The sequence below is a fragment of the Pseudomassariella vexata genome, assembly GCF_002105095.1.
Source record: "Pseudomassariella vexata strain CBS 129021 chromosome Unknown BCR38scaffold_1, whole genome shotgun sequence".
Classification (NCBI taxonomy): domain Eukaryota; kingdom Fungi; phylum Ascomycota; class Sordariomycetes; order Amphisphaeriales; family Pseudomassariaceae; genus Pseudomassariella; species Pseudomassariella vexata.
Window position 1 is genome coordinate 4,044,695 of NW_024467956.1, and position 21,868 is coordinate 4,066,562.

Below are 21,868 nucleotides of genomic sequence, written 5' to 3' on the forward strand. Positions count from 1 at the left end.
GAAGAGTCAAAACACTCTAATGCACTGTATTGACTTAACGATTCTCGACAAGGAAAGAAAGAGAAACTAAAACAGGCTGGCTCACATCTGAGGATCTTCAATCCCGCCTTCAGATGGCCAGTGCTCCTACGGGTCCACAGCTAGTGGGTTTCGTGGCATCGTGACACCGGCCGTCACACTAGCTACCCTTTGCACTACCTGACTATTATATTGTGAGACGTGTGGTATCCTCGTTACACAGGAGAGGAATGGGACCCGACCTGTATTATCGAACGACACCAACATAAACAAAGCTGGATGTTCTGGGGCTGTTTCTCAGGCCTTGGAAAAGGACCGGGAATCTTCTGGGAAAAGGATTGGGGTTCTATTACTGCCGAGACATATCGATCCCACACAATTCCTATTATCGATGGCTGGATACAACTCTGTCAACGAGACCTCGGTACACACCTTACATTAATGCAGGACGGCGCTCCCGCTCACTCGGCAATTGATACAGTCACAGATCTTACGGATAGGGGCATTAATATAGTCCAGTGGCCACCTTATTCCCCTGATCTAAACCCGATAGAGATGTGCTGGAACTGGATGAAGGACTACATTGAAGATAAATACGGTATTACTGAAAAGCCTAGCTATGATCGTCTTTGGATATGGGTAAAGGAGGCTTGGGATGAATTACCTGAGAGCTACTTACAGGAGCTTTTGAAATCAATGCCAGAGAGGTGCGAAGCGGTGATCGCGGCCAACGGAATGCATACAAAGTACTAGTAAAATGTATTCGATGCATATGCCCAGAGTTAGCGCGTGCCAAGGTGGGGCACGGTACAAACACACAATTGAAAACTTACCCATAACACCATAGTAACCGATACATTCAAGCAAGTGAATCATACAAGGCTGTGCTATTCTCTATCAGGTTAAGGCCGTGTCCCCCCCGGATTGATGCTCCGAGTCCTGAACAATGGGTTGTATCTATACACGAGGTTGAATACGACGTCTAGGGCAACGATGCTAGCTCGATAACCCCTCAGAGGCTGGCTCATTCTAGGATCTGTGCATGCTCTGCATCGTCCCATGTATATCGAAACGTGGCATTTGAAGCCTGTGCCAAGGCATTTTGACCCCACCCCTACCCAGCCAAACGGCAATGTGATTTCTCAGCCAACAATCAAATCGCATGGGAACATTCCATCAACTTCTAGACAGGGCCCATATCTACCTCGGACCGCGCCAACTTGATAAGCTCCCGAGCGTACACTTTATTCGTTATTGGCGATGTTTTTCTTCAATGTAGAGAAAGCAGGCTGGAATTCATGGGTTTTGTCCTTCAAAGCCCTCCATGTAAAGCTTAATATGAGTAAGATCCATCGAATAGGGTGGCCATTCGATCGTCTAAACCCATGGTCTTCCAGCCACTCCTTCGAGTCCCCTGTAGTGTGAATAGGTGTAGACTACTGCATAAAGGGTCTACTAAGTCTAAGAATAGACGAAGACCTTGCTCGAGCGCTTGTTGGTATTGTCGAATATCACGTGTGTCCAATCGAGTAGTCAGAAGTGCATAAGATTGTATATGAATGAGGTGTGTTCTTGTCTGTGTTCTATTCTCGCGAACTCCCGTTGCTCTGCCCTTTATAGATTCTTTCGGAAATGTCGGAGGTGCATTGTTCAGGTGTCTGACCCCGAACTTCGGAGTTACTTTCGGGAAGAGGGGTTCATTTCGCCGTCTGAACTTCAAGTGACACTAGTCTTCTCTAGTGCCATATTATTTCTGAACCTAGGAACCAGGTGTCCTATCTGACAGGTATCGCTTCACCGACACCCCTCGACGCGGGGCAGCCGGGTCCCCTGTATAGATGTAAGGGAATACAGAGCTATAAGCAGGGTTAAGCCTCAATTCTGTCACTAAGTGACAGAATTACTAGATCTTTTGGTCTATGTGACGTGATAATCTAGGCTTGCTGTCACCTTACAATAGAAGACGGGTTTGATACGCCAGCGTCACCGCCTTCCTCCTTACTCTTACCTAGATTACCCAAACTATAATAAAAGATCCGGATCCCCAGTATAGAAGACGGTTCCGATACGCCAGAGTCACCCCCTTCCTCCTTACTCTTACCTAGATTACCTAAACTATAATAAAGATCCAGGTCCCCTGTATAGAAGACGGTTTTGATACGCCGGCGTCACCCCCTCCCCCCTTCCTCCTTACTCTTACCTAGATTGCCCAAACTGTAATACAGATCCGGGATCTTTATATAACTGCGGTGGTCGATAAGGTCCGCCCTGGAGCGTTTAGTAGCCCGGATTCGAGGTATGGGTTCGGACGGATAGCTTGGTGTCACAGCGCTGGCGATTACAGAGCCACATAGTGCTGTATATAGAAGTTAGTGGGACCGAATGTCAGTAACACTGACATTTCTAGATCTTTTGGTCTATTGGCCTAGGGGCTTGGTCCTCCTCTTGTGACACTTGGCACCTGCATGTGCCGAACGAGTCAGCAAGGTTCGTACGCGATTCGCGGCGCGCAAGTCGGAGCTAATTTCCCCATGTATCCTTCGAATTTCAGACCATTCAGTCCCAAAAGCACGTATTTCGGCTGTAATTCGAGGTTGAAACGAGTTGTTATGTTGGTGTAAAGGCCGGATTGGGAAATTGTGGCACAGACATAAAATAACATGAGCAGACCCAAGTCCTGTCTGCACCCAGCAAGAACGATCAGATAAGTTTTCTTGGCAACCAAAGAGTACGGGTTTATTTTAGGATATATCTCGACGCCCCGACAAGTTTTCGCAGTTGTTGAAAGCGGACTGTGTCTTGGGATAGAGAATCCGTCAAACAATTATAAAAGCATCAAGTACGTGCCATGACACGTACTTTCCCCATGGGTTCTAAGTCCGTTTTGCTTTGGTCTCAGGGGTTCGTTATCAGATCCTGCCCGCTAAACCAATCAAATGCACCAATTGCTGGGCTGAATTGAGCTGTCGCCATGTGTCTCCCGTCTCCAGAGCCGACCCCGTGGTGTCCCACTTGCCTGCATTTGATGGACGCGACTTTGTGGGAGGCTACAATCCCACATACTTGGAATCAATTCCCGGTTGTCTTGACATGCATCACACAAACAAGCTTATCTAGTGAGCGGGCTGCGGCCTCAGGAGGAGTCACGCCGGACGAGTCACCACCCCTAGAACGCCTTCGTCATAACACAGGTCCGGATACTGGATGCCGGATGCCGGATGCCAATGCTCATCGCGGGCGCTGGAACTGGAAGGTCGTAACAGCGGGGCGGGAAAGTATACCGCCATGTCGGATCGCAAGGTTCCTCCTACCGCGTCCTCCACAAAACTTGCTTGCACTCCGTCAAAACAAGAGCAAAAATGGGTGTGGTTCGGAGTTGCCTGAGTCAGTCGTTGGCTGCGGATGTGCCTCTTCTGACTCTGCGTATAATGTTTCTGCGCACTTGTTTGCATTGGGACTGGCGCTTGTCCAAGCAGAAAGTGCTGATAGAAGGTTGATCTAAAACCTCGGAGAGCTTACAGCCCTGCAGCAGGGAATCCTGCATGCACTTTGCTTGATGAAGTGGATACCGTATTTGAGGGCGGTGAACCAAGTGGACATCCACCCACGCTTTCGAATTTATCGCAGCGCATTTCATTTCATGGTACGCCCACTGGCAATAGTCGAGGGTCGTCTTTGAGTTCCGTAGGTTCCGTAGCATTTGGAGGTTCAAGTGTTCCTGCTATGATTGGGGAATTCCTCGAGTTACACAACGCTATGGGCGGGCGCTCGGCTTGCCGAAAGTCGGAAGGACCATCGATCAGTATGACGAATTCGTTACCAAAAGTCGCGTGTCGCTAGCCCGAGAAAGGACAAACAACACGTTTCCAGTGCCCTTCCTCACTGTCCCATTTCGTCAATCTGATTTTTCACCGACAGCATGGACGCCCCAGAGTTCAATGTAAGGAAACAGGTGCCATCCCGTCTAATCCCCTGGCTGGCGGCGCCATGCTCGCCAACAGTCACCGTTCTGATGCAATATCTGACTTCCTCCCCCCTGCCATTCTGCAAGCACAATGCAATCCGGGCGCTACTACCGTGCAACTGAACAGCACAACCATTCAAGTCTAGACTCGAGACAAGGTCACCACTCGAAGCTGCCGTCCCGTCCATCAATCAATTTGAATGCTAAGAAGGTCGTTGTGCTAGAAGGATCCACCCAGGTACCGCCAGATGAGCAACGTAAATTCGCAATAGCCCACCGCACGAGCTCCACTCGGAAGTTTCTAAGTTGCAGTCCGCGGCATCAGCTAACTTTATGTTGTCTCTACTCCCCACCTTCGTCAACGGTTCTGATTATTTCTCTTTGCACCTTTCAGTCCACAACTACGTCGCTGCTTTCTACCACCTCCATTTCCTGCGAAGTTTGAGCTTCCAGTCCATTTGATGCGAAGATCGATCCTCCCTTAGAGGCGATTTGCTTTGGAGTCTATTTGTGCAACCCTGGGCAGCATACATTATCCCGTGCGTCTCATTGGTGATATCATCTTCACCAGCCGAGTGGGGTGCACACAGGTGCCATCCTCCCAGAACGATGGGAGGTTTTGGTTCGTGTGGGTGGCCGATATGGCGGACTGACGACTTCACCACTTGTTTCCAATCCATGTAAGTCTTGCATGTGCTTCGGTCCTATCGGTCTTTGTGTCTCAGTTACTGATACACATGTTTGTACTACAGCTACCTCAAAACCGTGTTCCCCCTGATCGTGGTTTGCCTGTCATTCGTGCATCTCGTCCTACAAAGCGTCTGCCGGCACGTCAAAACCAAACGAGCGAGCGCATACGAGCAAGTACCCAACCACCACCATCATACCGAACTGCCTCGCGAGGAGGATGGGTTTTTGGACATCGAAGCCGATGAAGAGGAACTCACCATCAATGGCGGTGGCCGACTGGCGCTGGTCAAAACGACCACCAAGGGCTCCATTGTCCAAGCCGACACCCCATCGGGACAACAGCTGTCAGTCATTGTGGAAGAGCTTACAATCGTTGGACTTGTGGCTTTGAATGTCGTTGCTCTCGTCACCGGCACCTACGGTGGCCATGGTCAACTCACCGCTATTGTCGGAACCGTCACCTGGCTCTACGTCCTCGTACTCGCGACCCTGCGGCTCTTCTTGGAACACACGAAATGGCGAGTGCCCCAGCTATGGAGCCACACGGCGACCATCTATGGATGCCAATGGCTATTTTCCATCTTCATATTTCGATCCGTACTCATCCATCCGAGTTCCCAGCTCGCCCAAACCCTCGTCATTGCCGACTTTTGTCTGACGACGGTACTGTTCACCATGGCAATGACCACTAGAAAGGGGAATAAGACCGTCATCTTGGAATGGGAAGGCGACATCGAACCTACACGGGAGCCCCTGGCCTCTGTCTTCTCGCTTCTGACCTTCTCCTGGGTCGAAAGTATGCTCTGGAAAGGCTACAAGGAGCCCCTCGAAATTGGCACCGTATGGAACCTTCTTCCTCGAGACAAAGCCGCCGCTGTTCTTGCCGACTACCGCCAAGTCAAGAAGACCACCACTCTGGCTTGGCACTTAGCCATGTACTTCAAGACCATGCTCATCATTCAAGCCATCTGGGCGCTCGTCGCTGGTGTCCTCACCTTCGCTCCGACTCTACTTCTCAAGGCCATACTGGAATATGTGGAGGCGCCTGACGCGACTCCAAGGAACGTACTGTGGTTATTCGTCATTTTGCTCCCTGTTACCGATGTGATACGTTCGGTTGCCGATGGTCAGGGACTCTGGATTGGTCGGAAGATCAGCATTCGCATTCGTGCCATCATCATTGGCGAGATCTACGCCAAAGCGCTACGCCGCAAGGCTGCCAGCGGCAAAGAGATGACGAAGAAGGCCGAGACGCCCAAAGAAACCAAATGGGACAAGGTGAAGAAGATGGTCGGGCTCAAGAAGAAGCCAAACACGGACAACCAATCCTCGGAGTCGAATGGTGATGCAGCCAAAGCCGACCCTACTAAGGACGTTGATGACCAGGCGAATCTTGGGACCATCATCAACTTAATGTCTGTCGACAGTTTCAAAATCTCCGAAGTAACGGCCTATTTGCATTTCTTGTTTGCGGCAGCACCATCCCAGTTGATTGTATGCATTGCGTTGCTCTACCAAGTTATGGGACTTAGCGCAGTTCCAGGACTTGTCGTGATTGTGTTCCTCCTTCCAATCAACATCATTCTGGCCAAGGGCTTTCACCGCACACAGAAGAGAATTATGGCAGCCACGGACAAGCGGATTAATACGACAAATGAGGTTCTCCAAAATATCCGCATCATCAAATATTTCGCCTGGGAACAGCGTTTCAGCACCATTGTTGACGAGAAACGAGCGGCGGAGCTGAAGGCGTTGCGAAGTCGGTATATGATATGGGCTGTCGCTGTTGCTATTTGGAACACCGTCCCCGTTCTTATATCCTTCTTTTCTTTCCTCGTGTACACGAAGATCGAAGGCAAGCCTCTCTACCCGTCCATTGCGTTTACGGCAATCTCCCTTTTCCTACTACTCCGCGTTCCTCTGGACCAGTTAGGCGACATGATCGCCCACGTCCAAGAAGCCAAAGTTTCCATCGATCGTGTTGAGGAGTTCTTGGAAGAAGAGGAGACCGAGAAATACAAGCAGCTTGGGCCTGACAACGTCGACGAAAATGGTAATAAGCTCATTGGCTTCCGCCATGCAACGTTTATCTGGGGTAACAAGGAGACCGTTGCTGCTGATGGCTCGATGGCCTTCCGCCTACTTGACCTAACCACTGATTTCAATATTGGCAAGCTGAACATCATTGCTGGCCCCACAGGCTCCGGGAAGAGCTCCTTGCTCATGGCTTTGCTCGGTGAGATGACGATGGTTAAAGGAAAAGTATACCTGCCGGGTTCTCGCAGCCGCGAGGACGTCCGCGTCGATCCCGAAACTGGACTTGCCGAGACGTGCGCATATGTCGCCCAGGGCGCCTGGCTGATCAACGGGGACATCAGGGAGAATATTTTGTTCGCTGCTCCGTATGACGAGAAACGGTACAGGGACGTCATTGTGGCATGTGCTCTCGAGCGCGATCTCGACATTTTGGACGATGGCGATGAAACTGTAGTTGGAGAGAAGGGTATTACCCTCTCTGGTGGCCAAAAGCAACGAATTTCGCTCGCTCGAGCCGTCTACTCGAACTCACGCCACCTGCTTCTCGACGACTGCCTCAGCGCTGTTGATTCCCACACGGCCCAATGGATTTTTAACAACTGTATCAAGGGGCCGTTGATGAAGGACCGAACTTGCATCATGGTCACACACAATGTCTCCCTTTGTGTGCCCTCTTCCGAGTATGTTGTGCTCCTGGAAAATGGTAGAGTTGCCACGCAAGGGCCTTCTCTGGAGGTGATGGCATCGGGTGCGCTTGGTGAAGACCTTCGAAACAAGTCTCGACCAAGCTCGGCACATGTGTCCCGCGTCCCATCTCGTGTACCCTCCAGCGTTGGGGAAGAAAGTGGAGAGACCCTGATAGACGATGGTGGCAATAATGCCACCAACGGTCATTTTGGCAAGAAGGACAAGAAGAAACGTGCCATGGACGAAGCCAAAGCAGTCGGCTCGGTAAAGTGGTCGGTTCTGAAACTTTACCTCAGCGCTATGGGTCAATGGTGGTTTTGGGTCATAACCGTGTTTGTCTTCACTGCTCAACAACTTTCTGGTGTTGCTTCGAACGTATGGATCAGGCAGTGGGCCAACCAGTACACCACCAGCGCGGAATATATCACCAAGACGGAGTTCAGTGCACTATCCCAGAATTCCATGAGCACCTCCGTCTCTCCAGCCTACTTCGCCTCGATCCTCAATCACGCTAAGGATCGTGCGACATTTAGCCCGGCCCAGCACGCACCCGGCGCGGCGCAGGAAGTCGATGTTGACTACTATCTCACCGTACTCGCATTAATCGGCATTGCGGGTGCTATCTTTGCCTTGTTCCGAGATTTGTGGCTGTTCTTTGGCTCCTTGACGGCGTCTTGGAAACTGCACAATCAGCTGATGGCATCAGTTGCGAGAGCTAAATTCAAGTTCTTCGACGTCACACCTCTGGGACAGCTCATGAACAGGTTCAGCAAGGACCTCGAGGCTGTGGATCAAGAAGTGGCTCCAGTCGCCATCGGAGTTATGACCTGTGCATTGGGTGTCATAGTGACCGTGATCTTGATCGCAGCCATCACCCCCGGATTCCTCATCGCCGGTGTCTTCATCACCATCATGTATATATTTGTGGGCATGTTCTACCTCCGAGCTTCGAGAGATCTCAAGCGGCTCGAGTCGGTCAACAGGAGTCCATTGTTCCAACAGTTTGGTGAGACTCTTTCCGGTGTCACTACAATCCGCGCCTATGGTGATGAGCGACGTTTTATTCGTGAAAACCTGGCAAAGGTCAACACCCAGGCGCGTCCGTTTATCTATTTGTGGGCTGCTAACAGATGGCTGGCGTTCCGAACGGACCTACTTGGCGATTTCGTAGCCTTCTTCGCTGGTGTTTTCGTTATCCTTAGCATTGGAAAGATCAACGCGGGTGATGCTGGTATATCCCTCAGCTACGCGATCAGTTTTTCGGACAATATTCTCTGGCTTGTACGACTCTATGCGATGAATGAGCAGAATATGAACTCGGTTGAACGCGTGAAGGAATATCTCGACGTTGAGCAAGAAGCCGAACCTATTAACGAGAAAAACCGACCTCCTAAGAACTGGCCTGCGCAGGGTACCGTCGAGTTCATCGGATACTCTACGAGTTATCGAGCAGATCTCGAACCAGTTCTCCGCAACGTTACGTTTAAGATTAAGCCTTTTGAGAAAGTCGGAATCGTTGGTCGCACCGGTGCCGGAAAAAGCTCCTTGACCTTGGCAATATTCCGAGCTCTCGAGGCGAATACTGGCAAGATCCTTATCGATGATATCGACATCGGCATGATTGGGCTGCGCGATCTTCGAGAGGCCATGACTATGGTTCCTCAAGATCCAACTTTGTTCACAGGTACTATCCGAACCAACCTCGATCCCTTTAACCTTTACACCGACGAGGAGGTTTTCAACGCTCTCCGTCGCGTCCACCTTATTGGCCCCGACGAGACTCCTGCAACTCCTGTAACCCCTACCGCTACCCGACTACTCCTTCCAGATAGTCCTTCCAAACCCACCGAAGGAGACGAACAGCTTTCTACTGGCACATCAACGCCAACTGCCAACAATAAAAACATTTTTCTTGACCTTTCCTCCCCCGTTGCTGAATCCGGCTCAAACCTGTCGCAAGGCCAAAGACAACTCTTATGTCTTGCTCGTGCAATGCTGAAAAGCCCCAAAGTCCTTATTATGGATGAAGCCACAGCATCTATCGATTACGCGACGGATTCGAAGATCCAGGATACCATCCGTGAAATCAACGGCACCATTATCACCATCGCCCACCGTCTGGCAACCATTGTGGACTACGACAAGGTGCTAGTACTGGATCATGGTGCGGTGGTAGAGTATGCGCATCCATGGGAACTTCTCAAGAATGAGAAGGGCAGCTTCAGGAGCATGTGCGAGACGAGCGGCGATCTGGATTCTCTCTTGAAGGCGGCGAAAAAGGCGTACGAGGCCAAACGGCTTGTGGACGATGAGTAGGACCGTCAGACCTCCACCTGTATTGGTTCCGACGAGGAGTCGCCCGAAGAGGAGGGGGGCCCCTTATAATCATAACGGCATAATCGCCAAAGTCCTAGTGGAATGAAATAAACTTTACAGCCATTCTGAGCTTGTGCGGCACTGTTTTAATGGAATACGACACTAGCCATTCCAACTAGGTACTGGGAAAAAACTCATCATATTTAATATTTTGGGTAAGACTATGGCGGGACCGCTGCGATGTTGCTAGAGTACCGCCGATTGCTCGCCTCGCTTTTTATATGTACATGTACCGCTCTACAGAGCAGCATACTAGTTTCCTTTTCGTCAATATATGTGTTGCTGTTGCGGATTCTAATTTCTCAAAACTACTTGAACGACCCCGACCAAGCCACTCTGCCACAAAAACACCTGGTGATCTGTAGAGCGCATGAATAACATTGGGAGAGAAGCCAATGTAGCAGACAGAGCCCCTGACATCGAGTTTCATCGATGAAGGAATTCTATAGGCCGACGCTTTCAAAGCCATCATTATGGTTTACATCCGAAACCGCCACATAACACTACGGCAATGGTTTCCTCACCCGCGCCCCCAAGCTTCACCAGCGCCAACAACGTCAATTGGTATTTATACTTCGCATGAATAAAATTCCCATGCGCGTGATATTCACTTCCGCTCCTCCGAATCCATTTCTCCCCCCGAAATTCTCAGCTCAACCAGCTCCTCATCACCACAAGCACACCTATTACGGCTATCCATGGGAAACCGTACTAAGTTCCTCGCCCGTGTTTGCTTCGAACATGCTTTCTTCCACCAGTGCCAGGTTGCCGCTCGGCAATGGATCGTTTGGTGCAGGAAGTCGGTGTATAGGTGGTTGTAGATGTGCTGATGGCCGAAGCGCCCCGCCGGACCGCGTGTCCCATATGGGGCCAGTGGTTGTGATGTTATGTTACGTGGAGCTGGCCTTGGTCGGCTGACCGGAGGGCATCGCTGTTCCCGGCGAGACTGAATCTCCAGTGCTTGTGGAAGCAGTTCCAGGATACGGCTATCCAGTCTGAAGCGGGGATTATGACGACTTGACCGTACTACTATCTAAGCAGCAACGAGTTTGACTGCCATTTGAAAACACGGGCCGGGAATCATCACTTGTGAGGGCCGCATTCAGGTCCGCGACGTTGGAGACGGTTACCGTTGGGCCTAGGGGGTTGTCTTTGGCGTAGCCTTCGAGGGTGTAGGAGGGCGGAGTGCTCCCGATGCGTGGCCAGAGGGAGAGTGGCACTTTTCTTTGAGATTACCAGGGATCAATATTGGGAAGCAATAAATCCCAATAAATTTATTACTGGAGTCTAGTCTCCAAGGGTTGGTTATTGCTGATCCTACAATATTCCAGCTTTTCTGCACCAAGAACACTGCAGCGTAGCCATCAGGCTGAAGATTACCGTATGCCAGTTGAAAGTATTCCCCAGTTAGACTGGAATAGCTGCAATTTCCCCAAAGACCAAGACTGTGCCAATCCGGCGGGACATTGAAAGACTACTCCAGTTGTGGAACTTTGGTTTAGCCAAGGTGGAGTATTGGGATGGTAGTCTTTGCCAAACTGCCACATTTTGGGGGTTGAGGAACGTCATTTATACATGATCCGTCTATTGTCGCTTTTGTCTGTATAGGGCCAATGTCGCAAGAATCCCGGCAGGCGACAGACCCCTCATAAACCGTGATGAGGCATAGTCTATTTCGAAATTTGGTATCTAATAGATATACCATACATTGAGACAGTCGGCGGATCAGAGATCACAATACATCAATGCTGCAGCTCAACCAACATAGATTTTGCCAAATCTGGCTAAGGCTGACATCATTGCCTCTCTTTGAATATAAAAGTCAATATGACAGCATTCCGCTCAGAGACTATGTATCTATGGTGAATATTGGTCGACTTTCGGTCCTTTATGATGGCACTAATCGAAAAATACTCAGCAGTGCCTTGATACCACTGCGTAACTGACGGAAACTCTAGCTGGTTATAAGCTTTGCTAAATACATGCTATTGCTAAGCAATGTATTGTACGATGCTGTCTTCGAGCCCGCACAATAGAGACACTGACCGCTCGAACTTACTCCTCACTGTGCGTTGTTTACATGCAGATTGTGTTCTCACTGAGCCATTGCCATTAAGGAAGGGCCATGCACAACAAATATTTATAGCCTTTAAATGAGCAACCTACAACTTCCAGAAACAACGGAGATATTGTCGGACTGCCGACTCTTCAACAATCTTAATACTGACATAACCCCTGCATGCTGAAACGTCAGTAGGGTTGGACTTTCATTGACAAAGCCTACTTGAGTCAGTATCTCTCGAATAGGGAGCAACCCGCTCATCACCCTGTACTTAAGGTCCTAATGGTCATCTTCATTCGGATCTAGCACAGGTCCTCAGAGACAACTTCAAATAGATACCTTCTATTGGTATAGTTGAAGTACAATAGATATCCATTTCGTCGGAATCCAGTGCAGACTGGTGTTGGCAGTCCCCTTCCTCCCAAACGGCTGACAGCATGCAAAGACAGTCTCTGCAACTTGGAACTTCCGCATGGGCTGTCTATAGAACCCTAGTGTACCCTGATCCCGTGGATGGCGCAGTACAGACAAAACAACACACAGATAGAACCTGTAGAACACACAAAGGCACGTTTGGAAGTCAAGCCGTATGCACCGGGCCATAGTTTCAAGGATGGAGAGATAGTTTCAAGGGGTAGCGAAGTCGAGGAGGGGACCATCCTTCAAGAGACGAGGAATATATCTGACCATTAAGTCGATAGCCGCACCCTCGTATTCCACTTTGAGCGATCGGCTCCCAAGATTGAGCAACTCTCAGTATAGGTGGCTATCATGATACTGCGGTGCAGTTGAGTCGGGCCAAATAAGTCGTCGAACAGCCTTTCCACAACATTGGAATTGCTGCTTTATGCTTAGTAAACAAGCAGTGATATGCCAATCTTTCCAATGCAAAACGCTCGGCCATCATGCCTGGAATTCAGGGGCGAGAGGTTGCTGTACATTCTGCAGGTTATAGATACTGCCTGGTTACACCCGTTGGGTTAAATACTTTTCTAAATGGTATAATGCAGAGGCTAGCTCAGCAACATTTCGTTCTTGCCGAAATAAGAGGCAATGGCATGATGGGAATAATACGGGACAGCTCCTAAAATCCCGCAGGATAGTTTCGGGAGCAACTACTTATTTTTATTGCCTTGGGGGGTGGGAAGCAAGTTTAATGTCCACTCGTCTCTTTGGGCCGCAATTTAGGCCTTGAGATCCAACTCTTGGCATCACGAGAGCCGGATTGTCAGTCTTCTCAAGATGAGGGAGAACGTAGCATTTCAGACGAAAAGGTGTATTATACAGGTGATCCTTCCTCATGCCTAATTCTTCGTGTAGATACACGTTGCCCACCAGGGCATTGTTCGACGAGTTCGAGTAGGCTTAACGCCAAATCACCCTTTAATGCATTTTTCCAAGCCTCGCTGCCCAGGCAAACCCTGTCCATGAAACTTTTATTCTCCTTCAAATGTTACAACGGCACTCCCCTGCCAGCTTGGTGAACCACAACCCAAACTGGGGCCATATAGGATATCGATTCAAGGTCATTAGCCCATAATCATTCCCTTCATACCTGCGAGATCGCCCTCCTTTGCCGCAATTTCAAAATAACCGTAAATGATGCTATAGTCGTGTTAGCAACAAGTGAGCCAGGGATCAGAGTTGTCGAACTTACGTCACGGCAAGAAGAGTACCGGTGCCGGAGCCGAGAGCTCCCATAAGGTCACTGGCGACCGACAAAGCACCAATACAAGCACCACCAAAAGCGGCAGCAGTTGGGATGATGCGCTTGAGCTCCTTGTACATGCTCTGGTCACGGTGACCGGCCATAACGAGACCCTGATCCTTCAATTGCTTGGCGACATCGCGGGGGCTAGAGCCGGAAACCTCGATCCAAGTCTTGGAGAAGATGGCGCATGCCGTGAGCATGTAGGCGATGTAGACCGCCGTGTGGATAGGATCGAGAAGGGCATCCTTGAAGTTCAAGGGAGGAGACATGTAGTAGGCGAGACCGGAAACAGCTGAGAGTTGGGCGGATCCTTCCTTGGCTTCCCAGACACCGAAGAGCTGAACGAGAAGGTTCTCGGAGAAGCGCGAGTACAGCATTTGGCTGATGAGGAAGATGTTGGATGACAGGGCGGACTGCAGCATGATGGGCATGTTGGACGTGTAGAAGAGACGGACGGGATAAGAGCCGCGGGCACCACGTTGGCGCGAAGACTTGACGGGGATCTCCACGCGGAAACCCTGCAGGTAGATGACGGCGGCGAAGACAGCCAGAGTAGCTAACAGGTTCATGATGTTGGGGAGGTTCTGGCGGTAGAAAGCCTCCTGCAGAGCACGCTGCTTGTTGGGCCAGGTCATCAAGAGGTGGAAGAGCGCAATGACAGCACCCTCGAACTCAGGGCCACGGCCAGTGTTGATCGAGGTCGGGGAGAAAGCCTTCCACATGATGGACTCGCAGATGTTGGTGGCAATGAAGAGGGAAATACCGCTGCCAAGACCGTATCCCTTCTGCAGAAGCTCGTCGAGGAGAATGACAATCATGCCTGCAACGACGAGTTGGAGGATGAGCAAGAAGACGATGCCGGCACCGAGCTCAGACGGGGGGCCGTAGAGGCCAGAGAAGACGTAGACGGTGGCGGTACCGGCCGACAGGATGAAGGCGAACAGCTTCTGGGCTGTCTGGTAGAGTTCGCGGTCGGCCTTGAGGTCGAGGTTGACGTCGATCATGTGGGTGCCAGCCAAGAGCTGGAAGACCATGCCAGAGGTAATGATGGGCGTGATACCAAGCTCCATCAGCGTTCCTCGATTACTCGCCATCATCATACGCAACCAGTATAAAGGATCCGATGTGTCGGAGGATACAATGCCGTACAGGGGCATCTGGCTCATGACCAAGAAGATCAGCAGCGTGAGAGACGTCCACATCAACTTTTGGTTGAAGGGCACCTTGGTCTCTGGCTGCTGAACCTCGGGCAAGAACGCCACGAAGGGCTTGACCAGGTCAAGGAATCGTACTGCATCGCGAGAAAATCACGCATTAGCTTCCTCTGTTGATCAAGGACACCAAACGATGGAGACGGTCGCGTCGCAAGCCCAGTCAATAACTTCGAGTCAGGTGCATTGGCTAGGACGACGAGGTGCGGATAGAACCCGGACAGGAAGGAGCGAACTTACAGCTACTCATGATGGGTGTGTGCTATGGCACAATAAAAGGGAAAGAAAAGAGGGAGAGAAAAGGTCAATGAGGAGCGACAAATGGCCCAGGACGTTGGGATGTCGCGATTGATGTTTAAAGGAGAGAATGAGAGGCGTGAAGGGGCTACGTCGCAATATGGGGTCGAGCTGCCCAAGATCTGGCATCAAAATTATTGCCCCAACGCGAACGTGTCCAAAATCCAATGTGGAGAGCCCCAATCAATCCAGGATTGGGTTTCTTCCAGAAGAGATCCGAACTTTATTCCGCGCCGAGACTAAGAGGGCTGGAATTAGCAGTGGTCCGAGCGCTTCTGTCCAGCTCATGCAGCTAAAAGCATACAGGGACCCTCCTTCCATGAGCCAGATGAGAGTTTCTGGGAATTCACAGCTGACTCATTGGAGGCCTAAAAGGATAGGAGTCCCATGACTTCAACGCGACTGCTCTCCCAGTCATTTGTCCGCAATGCTGCCGCGATGGCATATGCTCAGCGACCAACCCAGCCCCTGGTGGCCATCATGGGCACCACAGGCACTGGCAAGTCAGACGTAAGCCGGAGGAGGAATTTCAGAGCGATGCAGGGCTAGTGTTGACGCATGTGTAGTTGGCAGTCGACCTGGCCGTGTGCTTCGACGGCGAGATCATAAATGCCGATGCGATGCAAATGTACAATGGTTTGCCTGTGATCACGAACCAGATCACGGCTGAGGAACAGCGCGGTGTACCACATCATCTCCTTGCCACAGTAAAGCTTGACCAACCCACGTGGACTGTCGGGGTGTTTGCACGAGAAGCGTCTAAGCTCATTCGGGAGATTCGGAGTAGAGGAAAGCTGCCGATTGTGGTTGGCGGTACACACTACTACGTCTCTTCCCTCCTCTTTGAGAACAGTCTTGTCGACTCTCGTGATCTTGATGATGCCGAGTCCAAGTATGTAACCCAGACGGATATCGAGAAGCAGCACCCCATATTAGATGGTCCCACGGATTTGATGCTGCAACGACTGCGTGAGGTAGACCCCGCTATGGCCTCCCGCTGGCATCCCGACGATAGACGCAAGATCAAGCGCTCTCTGGAGATATTCCTGACTACGGGCAAACGCGCTTCTGATATATATGGCGAGCAGCAGCAGACAAAGTCCAACACGGGCCCTTCAGACAGTCCCTGGCAATCGCTGATGTTCTGGGTCTACTCGAAACCGGATGTGCTCAAGGAGCGCCTTGACAAGCGTGTAGACAAGATGGAAAGAGTTGGCCTGATGGAAGAGGTCAGGAACCTGCACCATCAGCTGCGAATACGGACAGAAAGCGGGGAAGAAGTCGATCGTACTCGAGGAATTTGGCAATCGATAGGCTTCAAGCAGTTTGAAGCATTTCTGGACGCGGAGCGAGATGGGCGACCAACAGCTGAGCTCGATAAACTGAAGAACCTCAGTTTGGACGCCATGAAGATCGCAACAAGGCAGTATGCCCGACAGCAGCTAAGGTGGCTTCGAACCAAGACGATTCCCACTCTCGAAGAGAAAGACGCCACAAAATATCTCTACTTACTAGATAGCTCAGATGCGGAGGCCTTCTCGTGCGACGTCCTGTCGCCCGCAGCGGACATTACGCGGAAGTTCCTTGATGGCGTGGAGATGCCCCGCCCGGTAGACATCTCGGAAACTGCTAAGGATGTTCTCTCAGCACTGGAAGGGAGTTCGGCCCCCAAGCAGAACTTCGAGGCGAAGCTTTGCGAGATTTGCAACATGACTCTCACAACAGAGGATGGGTGGCAGAAACACATCAATGGGCGGCGTCATCGCCGGTACGTGAAAAGCAAGAGCAGGATGGCTCTGGTTCCAGTATACCAGCCAGCTTCTGTTGAAGCTGATGGACCAACGCCACCCAAGGTAGACCTAGCCGTCCCTGGATAAGCGTAAAACAAATATAATAACTGAATAGTCATTTCTGTGCCATATATTTGTCCTATCGATACCGTACGAGATCCAAAGGTCGTCGTCACAGTCAATAAGTTGAAACTCCACCCTATACCACGACAAATGTGCTGGTCTGGCATGTGCTGTGTTACATGTGTAGAATGGGGTTTTCTTCTTTCATTCGAAGATATTGGTTCTAGCTCCGTGTAAATTAGCCAGCCGCCCCAACTAACGACCTTCTGGTATATAGAAGCCAGCGAATGTTGGCCTTTTGGGTATCCATAGTGCATCGCGTTCATCTAACGCTAAAATTGGTTGGGTGTTGAGTGGCCAGATCAGCCTCTCGAGATTCCTGGCATCGCCCCTCCATAAGTACCAATATGACTTTCACGATGGTCGAATTTCTGACTTATTCTTACGATGTTTTGTGTTCTCCCCCTGATATCCATCTTTTGGAATATATCGTAATATGGTCTTTGGTCTAAGTACCCCAAATTTGATCTAAGTACCCCAAAGTCGGAACAACCCCGGAATGCTTCAGCTGCGTCTCGCGATACTAGACCTCATTCTGGCTCAATTCAGGACACCCCCAGAAATGCGCCTACTGTCCCACCAGTCGTGCTTAGTTCTTTCAGTGATCCAGTGCCCCTTGATGCGGAGGAAAGGAAACAACTTGACAACTCGATGGAACACGTGATGGATCACACGAGAAAACTAGTGAACCTGGTAGATGATGCTGCCAAGGCGCAGGCGTCTGGGAATGCACCCTCGGCGGAATCAAGGACGCAATATATCGAAATACGATCGAAGCATTTTGATGAGGGTTTTAACTACTTGTAGGTCTCCCTTGAAACAATCACTGCATCAAGGTATGGTATCACTACTCTGCTCGCTTTAGTACCCTCGCATGCCGCCACGGATTGGACGAATCCTTCAAGCCTCCGCAGCACGCCTATAAATCGAATAAAGCCCGGGTAAACACGCTAAATGTCGCCGTCCGGGTTTTCTCGACATGGTGAAGACCTTCGAAGTCGCAAATATCCGGGCTTCGACGGTAATCCACACAATATTATCGGCAGTGACCAACTGAGTTATTCATGAAAAGCTGTTGTGGAGGCCAAGGAGAAGTGCGACGAGGGTATTAATAAAATGTCGAGCTACTGAAAGTTATTCAACTACGAGGACGGACAGGGAAAGGCAAAAGGCCAATAGACAGTGCGGAACCATTGCTTATACCTGAGGACAAGGATGCGCATCTAGTAGTTAGATTGCTGGTGATCGTAGGCTACCCGCTGCTTACCTTGACTATTTACCTCAACACGTCCGGATGCGAAGAGATGGTACTTGTCATTCCTGGCTCATTTGCAGTGGGTCCACGAGAAATAGCATGGGTTTCTATCGCGAGATGTACAAATCTTAGCTCGAATAGCAGGCCCTGTGTTCCAACAATGCCATCGTGAATACGTGTGGAAGCATCACGGAAGTATCAATAGATCCCAGAAGGCAATATCAACACGCACCATGAAAGAAATATCTAGTACATTAACAAGTGAAAACCACCAAGATTACTTTAGTTTGGATAAACACTCATCTAGCTGGTAATGATATCTTGGAGTCGATTCAACTACACCCAATTGTTTTACAAGACTATGGCGCCGGCGTAGCCATGAGTGGCCACGCCATCCTCCCCATCAAAGTTGAAGTTAATAATTGTTGAGATGATTTTTTGTTGTTGAAGCGCTGAGATCCAACATTGTGCTTTGCGCGCCGGGCTTACGGAGGACCGATATACTCTGCGATCCGGACATCCTCTGGCGCACAGAGGAAGCTTCCTGGATCCCACGATATTTCGCAATGCAGGTCCGTGCCTAGAAGTCTTATATGCACCACGCATCCTCAATCATAAACTAAGTACCTTGAGAGAACACATCAACGACTCGAAACCACTACGAAATTTCACGACAGGTCTAGTTCAAGGAATGTCTTCTCGCTACTATAGCCGCTACGAACCCTCTTATTCATACAAATCACCACCGCCACCACCACCACCTCCCCAACCGGTAGATCCTCCGGAGTGGTGGACCGAGACGTGGAAAAAGGCGTTTCGGATACGGACAACCGTGTGGTCATTTTTGTGTGGGGTCGAGTGGTTTAGACATTTTGAGGCGACTCGCGCGGCGATATGGTCGGTTGAGTGGAAGAAGCATTCTTTGTTTGTGTGGAAATACACAGCGATTACGGCGATTTGGTTGTGGAATGCTAGCTGGTGAGTCGCGCTCCTTTTGAGACTTTGGTGACTAGTCATGGCTTGCAAGCTGCGTTGAAGGGCATTGGCGATCTTCCAGTGCCTGCTTCTGAATATTGAGGCAGGGAGCTTATAATGGCATTTAGCTTCACAGGAAGATATCTCGCACTAGTTTGGAAAGCTTTCGCCGCTGCGTCCGCAGCCACTCAGGCGGAGGAAAAGAAGAAGGAAAAAGGTAAAGAAAAAGAGAGGGTTACAATCATCGAAGACAAAAAGGAGACGTCCGCCAAGGAAGAGAAGAAAGAAGAGGTAAAAGCAGTAAAAGCAGAAAAGAAAGCAGAAGATGCCGAAGTGGTAAGTGCGATCAGACATCCTTATAGTGATTCAATCTAATGCGAACTAGATCACCGTTCATAGCGATGGTCTCGGGGGTCGAGAGTACCATGTCAACGACTTCTTAGTCGACGATGGGTATGACAGGCGGTACTACTACCCGCATGACAGATATTACATGGGCCACCCACATTCACATTCACATTCTCATTCCCATTATCCAGCCTTCACGAGAGAAGGTGAGTAATATTTTTCCTCTAGAAAAAGTTCGTCGGTATGGTGACAGCATTGACAAATTGTTCCAGATACGACGAAGTCCAGCCGCGCTTCTGGCAGTATTGATTCGAGAGATACCGAGAGGACTAGAGATAGGCGAAGCAGATCGAGCAAGACAGAATCGAGTCACAGCGATAGGAGGAGGAGCGACAAGAGCGATAAGAAGAAGCGAGATGAGAAAAAAGATGTAAGTTGAATTGGTACCATTCACCACCACTCAGCCACCTAGATATTGTACAGGGTTATACCGTGAATGTATTGAACCTCCGCATAGCTAACGACTTACTAGGACAAGAAGAAAAGCAAAGACAAAGACAAGGACAAGAGCAAATCTAGTACGAAAAAAAGTCGCTTGGTATTGGTCTAGGTATTAGATTCCTTTGTATTGGTTGGATGGATTGTGTGTTATGATTAGATTTTTACAACGTCAGAATACAGCGATGTAGTTCTTGTATAGTTACGTTGGTTGTACGAAGTCCAAGACCGTAACCTGGTATTTTGACCGGTATTTTGGCACAGTCGGTGTGCAATGAGTACGGTACTGAACTAAAATTGCGACTGTAAAAAATAAGGAGGGATGCTTGCGTCGTTGGCGTCGTTGATCCTATGGGAGAGGGTAACAAAGCTTATGTTTATGTAGCCGAGATGGGTAGATCTCAACAGCACAGGCCACAAACTAGTCGCAAAAACCCATGGCGTATCTTCCAGAGAACAACTAAAGGACTGGTTTCTAGAAGCTACCAATGTCTTCTGCTAGCTTTCGAACGCCAATATCTTCCATCCGTTGCGATTCAACGTGTTGCGACTATATTTTCTCTCAAGATAGAATAGCTAGACAGTTATTAGTACCCGTAACCATTCGTAAAGCATGATTAATTTCATTGAGCGTGATTAATGCTGGAAAATTGTTAGATATTCACGTATCTTACAGTATGACCGTGATATGACGGTTATATGAAAAGAATAATTTGGTGGTTATGGTTAGGTCACCGTTTTTTCCATGCTCGATCCCCTCTATCTGTTCTGTTGGCTGTGTGCATTGCCTTTAAGTAATCTGAAGGGACCAGCCTTACTAGGCTACCTCTATCCCGCCTTTATCCTGAAGCACAAAGCGCTTTTATTCTAAACATAAAGCGCCTTTCAACCTTAGGAATCACTGTGGTGCTCAATCCCACATTTAATATCAAACAATAGTCTAGACAAAGCTAGAACTAACGATATGGTGCTTCTATGCTCCAATACCATGTGACCCGTCGTTTTTGACAAAAATCGTATTTCCCATTGCAACCAACGCCTTGCGGCACAAGCCACCTCCACCACTTATCTTTGGCTTCATTAAAGACGCCATACTCTTACTAAGTTTAATGGTCTATTGCTCGGTTATGCGCCGATGTGATTATCCCCAAGAATGTACGTTTGCGTCTTGTGTCACTTTTGACTAACCTCTCTCAGTTAACACCACCATGTCTGACGGCAACATTCCCATGTCGCAGGGCAACCGTACCGTGGCGAACAGCAACGTTCCCATGGTGGGCCCCAACATCCCAACATTACTGTGACTGCCGGGATTAATTCCATGCCAGGCGCCAACGCCAACCCGTCGTCTGATGGCAATGGCACTGTGTCTCATAATAGTAGCGTCGATTCCCAACGCGGATATGGCTTCCCACAACATGACGGGCGTTCAAAGCACTCCTGGATATTCTAGCGACGCTATAATTTTCGAAACGGGCAGCAACCAGAATCCCGAGTGGCAGCGAGTGTACGTTGGTGAGATGATTTCGGAAGAGTCCAACCACTACTTTCTTTCGCAGAACTCTGTGCCCTACCCTGGCTATGAGGCAAATATGTAGGCTATTTAAGAAGCAATCTCGTCCAATATTGTTGCTATGGTGGTATTTGGCGCCGCATTGTGGGTGCTGTTTGTATAGGTATCCTTGTTGGGAGGGGTCTGGGCCTTTGATTGGCTCGATGGAAAATATTCGAAGTTTTAGTACGTGCCTTGAGACATTCGACTCCTATAATTAGTATCAATGGTATATAACGTTGTTTTGGTGTGCACCAGCGAGCCGTGGGATTGG

At 49.7% G+C, this 21,868-nt stretch overlaps 6 protein-coding genes across 6 annotated transcripts; 5 read left to right on the top strand and 1 right to left on the bottom strand.

Annotated features, from left to right (window-relative positions):
* The first annotated feature begins 768 nt into the window (after window positions 1–768).
* Window positions 769–1,603, top strand: BCR38DRAFT_418742 (uncharacterized protein). Its single transcript, XM_040859245.1, has one exon. The coding sequence runs from the start codon at window positions 1,078–1,080 to the stop codon at window positions 1,240–1,242; it is 165 nt and encodes a 54-aa protein (XP_040721645.1). The 5' UTR covers window positions 769–1,077; the 3' UTR covers window positions 1,243–1,603.
* Window positions 1,604–2,899: 1,296 nt separating this feature from the next.
* Window positions 2,900–3,704, top strand: BCR38DRAFT_418749 (uncharacterized protein). The gene has a single exon (XM_040859246.1). It carries the CDS (start codon window positions 2,990–2,992, stop codon window positions 3,518–3,520), a length of 531 nt encoding a protein of 176 aa, XP_040721646.1. The 5' UTR covers window positions 2,900–2,989; the 3' UTR covers window positions 3,521–3,704.
* An 887-nt stretch (window positions 3,705–4,591) lies between these two features.
* BCR38DRAFT_331496 (ABC transporter type 1, transmembrane domain-containing protein) lies at window positions 4,592–9,712 on the top strand (the record flags this gene model as incomplete). Its single annotated transcript, XM_040855059.1, has 2 exons — window positions 4,592–4,662; window positions 4,735–9,712. The coding sequence occupies 2 exons, from the start codon at window positions 4,592–4,594 to the stop codon at window positions 9,710–9,712; spliced, it is 5,049 nt and encodes a 1,682-aa protein (XP_040721647.1).
* Window positions 9,713–13,249: 3,537 nt separating this feature from the next.
* On the bottom strand, window positions 13,250–15,226 carry BCR38DRAFT_26424 (protein transport protein SEC61 alpha subunit). Its single transcript, XM_040854452.1, has 3 exons — window positions 14,997–15,226; window positions 13,492–14,836; window positions 13,250–13,439 (listed from the first exon to the last, which is right to left on the bottom strand). Exons 1-3 carry the CDS (start codon window positions 15,004–15,006, stop codon window positions 13,364–13,366), a joined length of 1,431 nt encoding a protein of 476 aa, XP_040721648.1. The 5' UTR covers window positions 15,007–15,226; the 3' UTR covers window positions 13,250–13,363.
* A 118-nt stretch (window positions 15,227–15,344) lies between these two features.
* BCR38DRAFT_418754 (putative tRNA isopentenyltransferase) lies at window positions 15,345–16,971 on the top strand. The gene is made up of 2 exons (XM_040859247.1): window positions 15,345–15,563; window positions 15,620–16,971. The coding sequence occupies exons 1-2, from the start codon at window positions 15,441–15,443 to the stop codon at window positions 16,928–16,930; spliced, it is 1,434 nt and encodes a 477-aa protein (XP_040721649.1). The 5' UTR covers window positions 15,345–15,440; the 3' UTR covers window positions 16,931–16,971.
* A 1,941-nt stretch (window positions 16,972–18,912) lies between these two features.
* On the top strand, window positions 18,913–20,154 carry BCR38DRAFT_405064 (uncharacterized protein; the record flags this gene model as incomplete). Its single annotated transcript, XM_040857923.1, has 6 exons — window positions 18,913–19,199; window positions 19,325–19,532; window positions 19,582–19,649; window positions 19,683–19,750; window positions 19,817–19,974; window positions 20,077–20,154. The coding sequence occupies 6 exons, from the start codon at window positions 18,913–18,915 to the stop codon at window positions 20,152–20,154; spliced, it is 867 nt and encodes a 288-aa protein (XP_040721650.1).
* Between the last annotated feature and the right edge of the window lie 1,714 nt (window positions 20,155–21,868).

Bases quoted from the DNA above. Each gene is read 5' to 3' on its own strand.
- BCR38DRAFT_418742 (XM_040859245.1), top strand. From the start codon at position 1,078: ATGTATATCGAAACGTGGCATTTGAAGCCTGTGCCAAGGCATTTTGAC.
- BCR38DRAFT_418749 (XM_040859246.1), top strand. From the start codon at position 2,990: ATGTGTCTCCCGTCTCCAGAGCCGACCCCGTGGTGTCCCACTTGCCTG.
- BCR38DRAFT_26424 (XM_040854452.1), bottom strand. The intron at 13,440-13,491 runs GTAAGTTCGACA...ACACGACTATAG, and splicing joins GGTACTCTTCTTGCCGTGAC to CATCATTTACGGTTATTTTG.
- BCR38DRAFT_418754 (XM_040859247.1), top strand. From the start codon at position 15,441: ATGACTTCAACGCGACTGCTCTCCCAGTCATTTGTCCGCAATGCTGCC. The intron at 15,564-15,619 runs GTAAGCCGGAGG...ACGCATGTGTAG, and splicing joins CAGGCACTGGCAAGTCAGAC to TTGGCAGTCGACCTGGCCGT.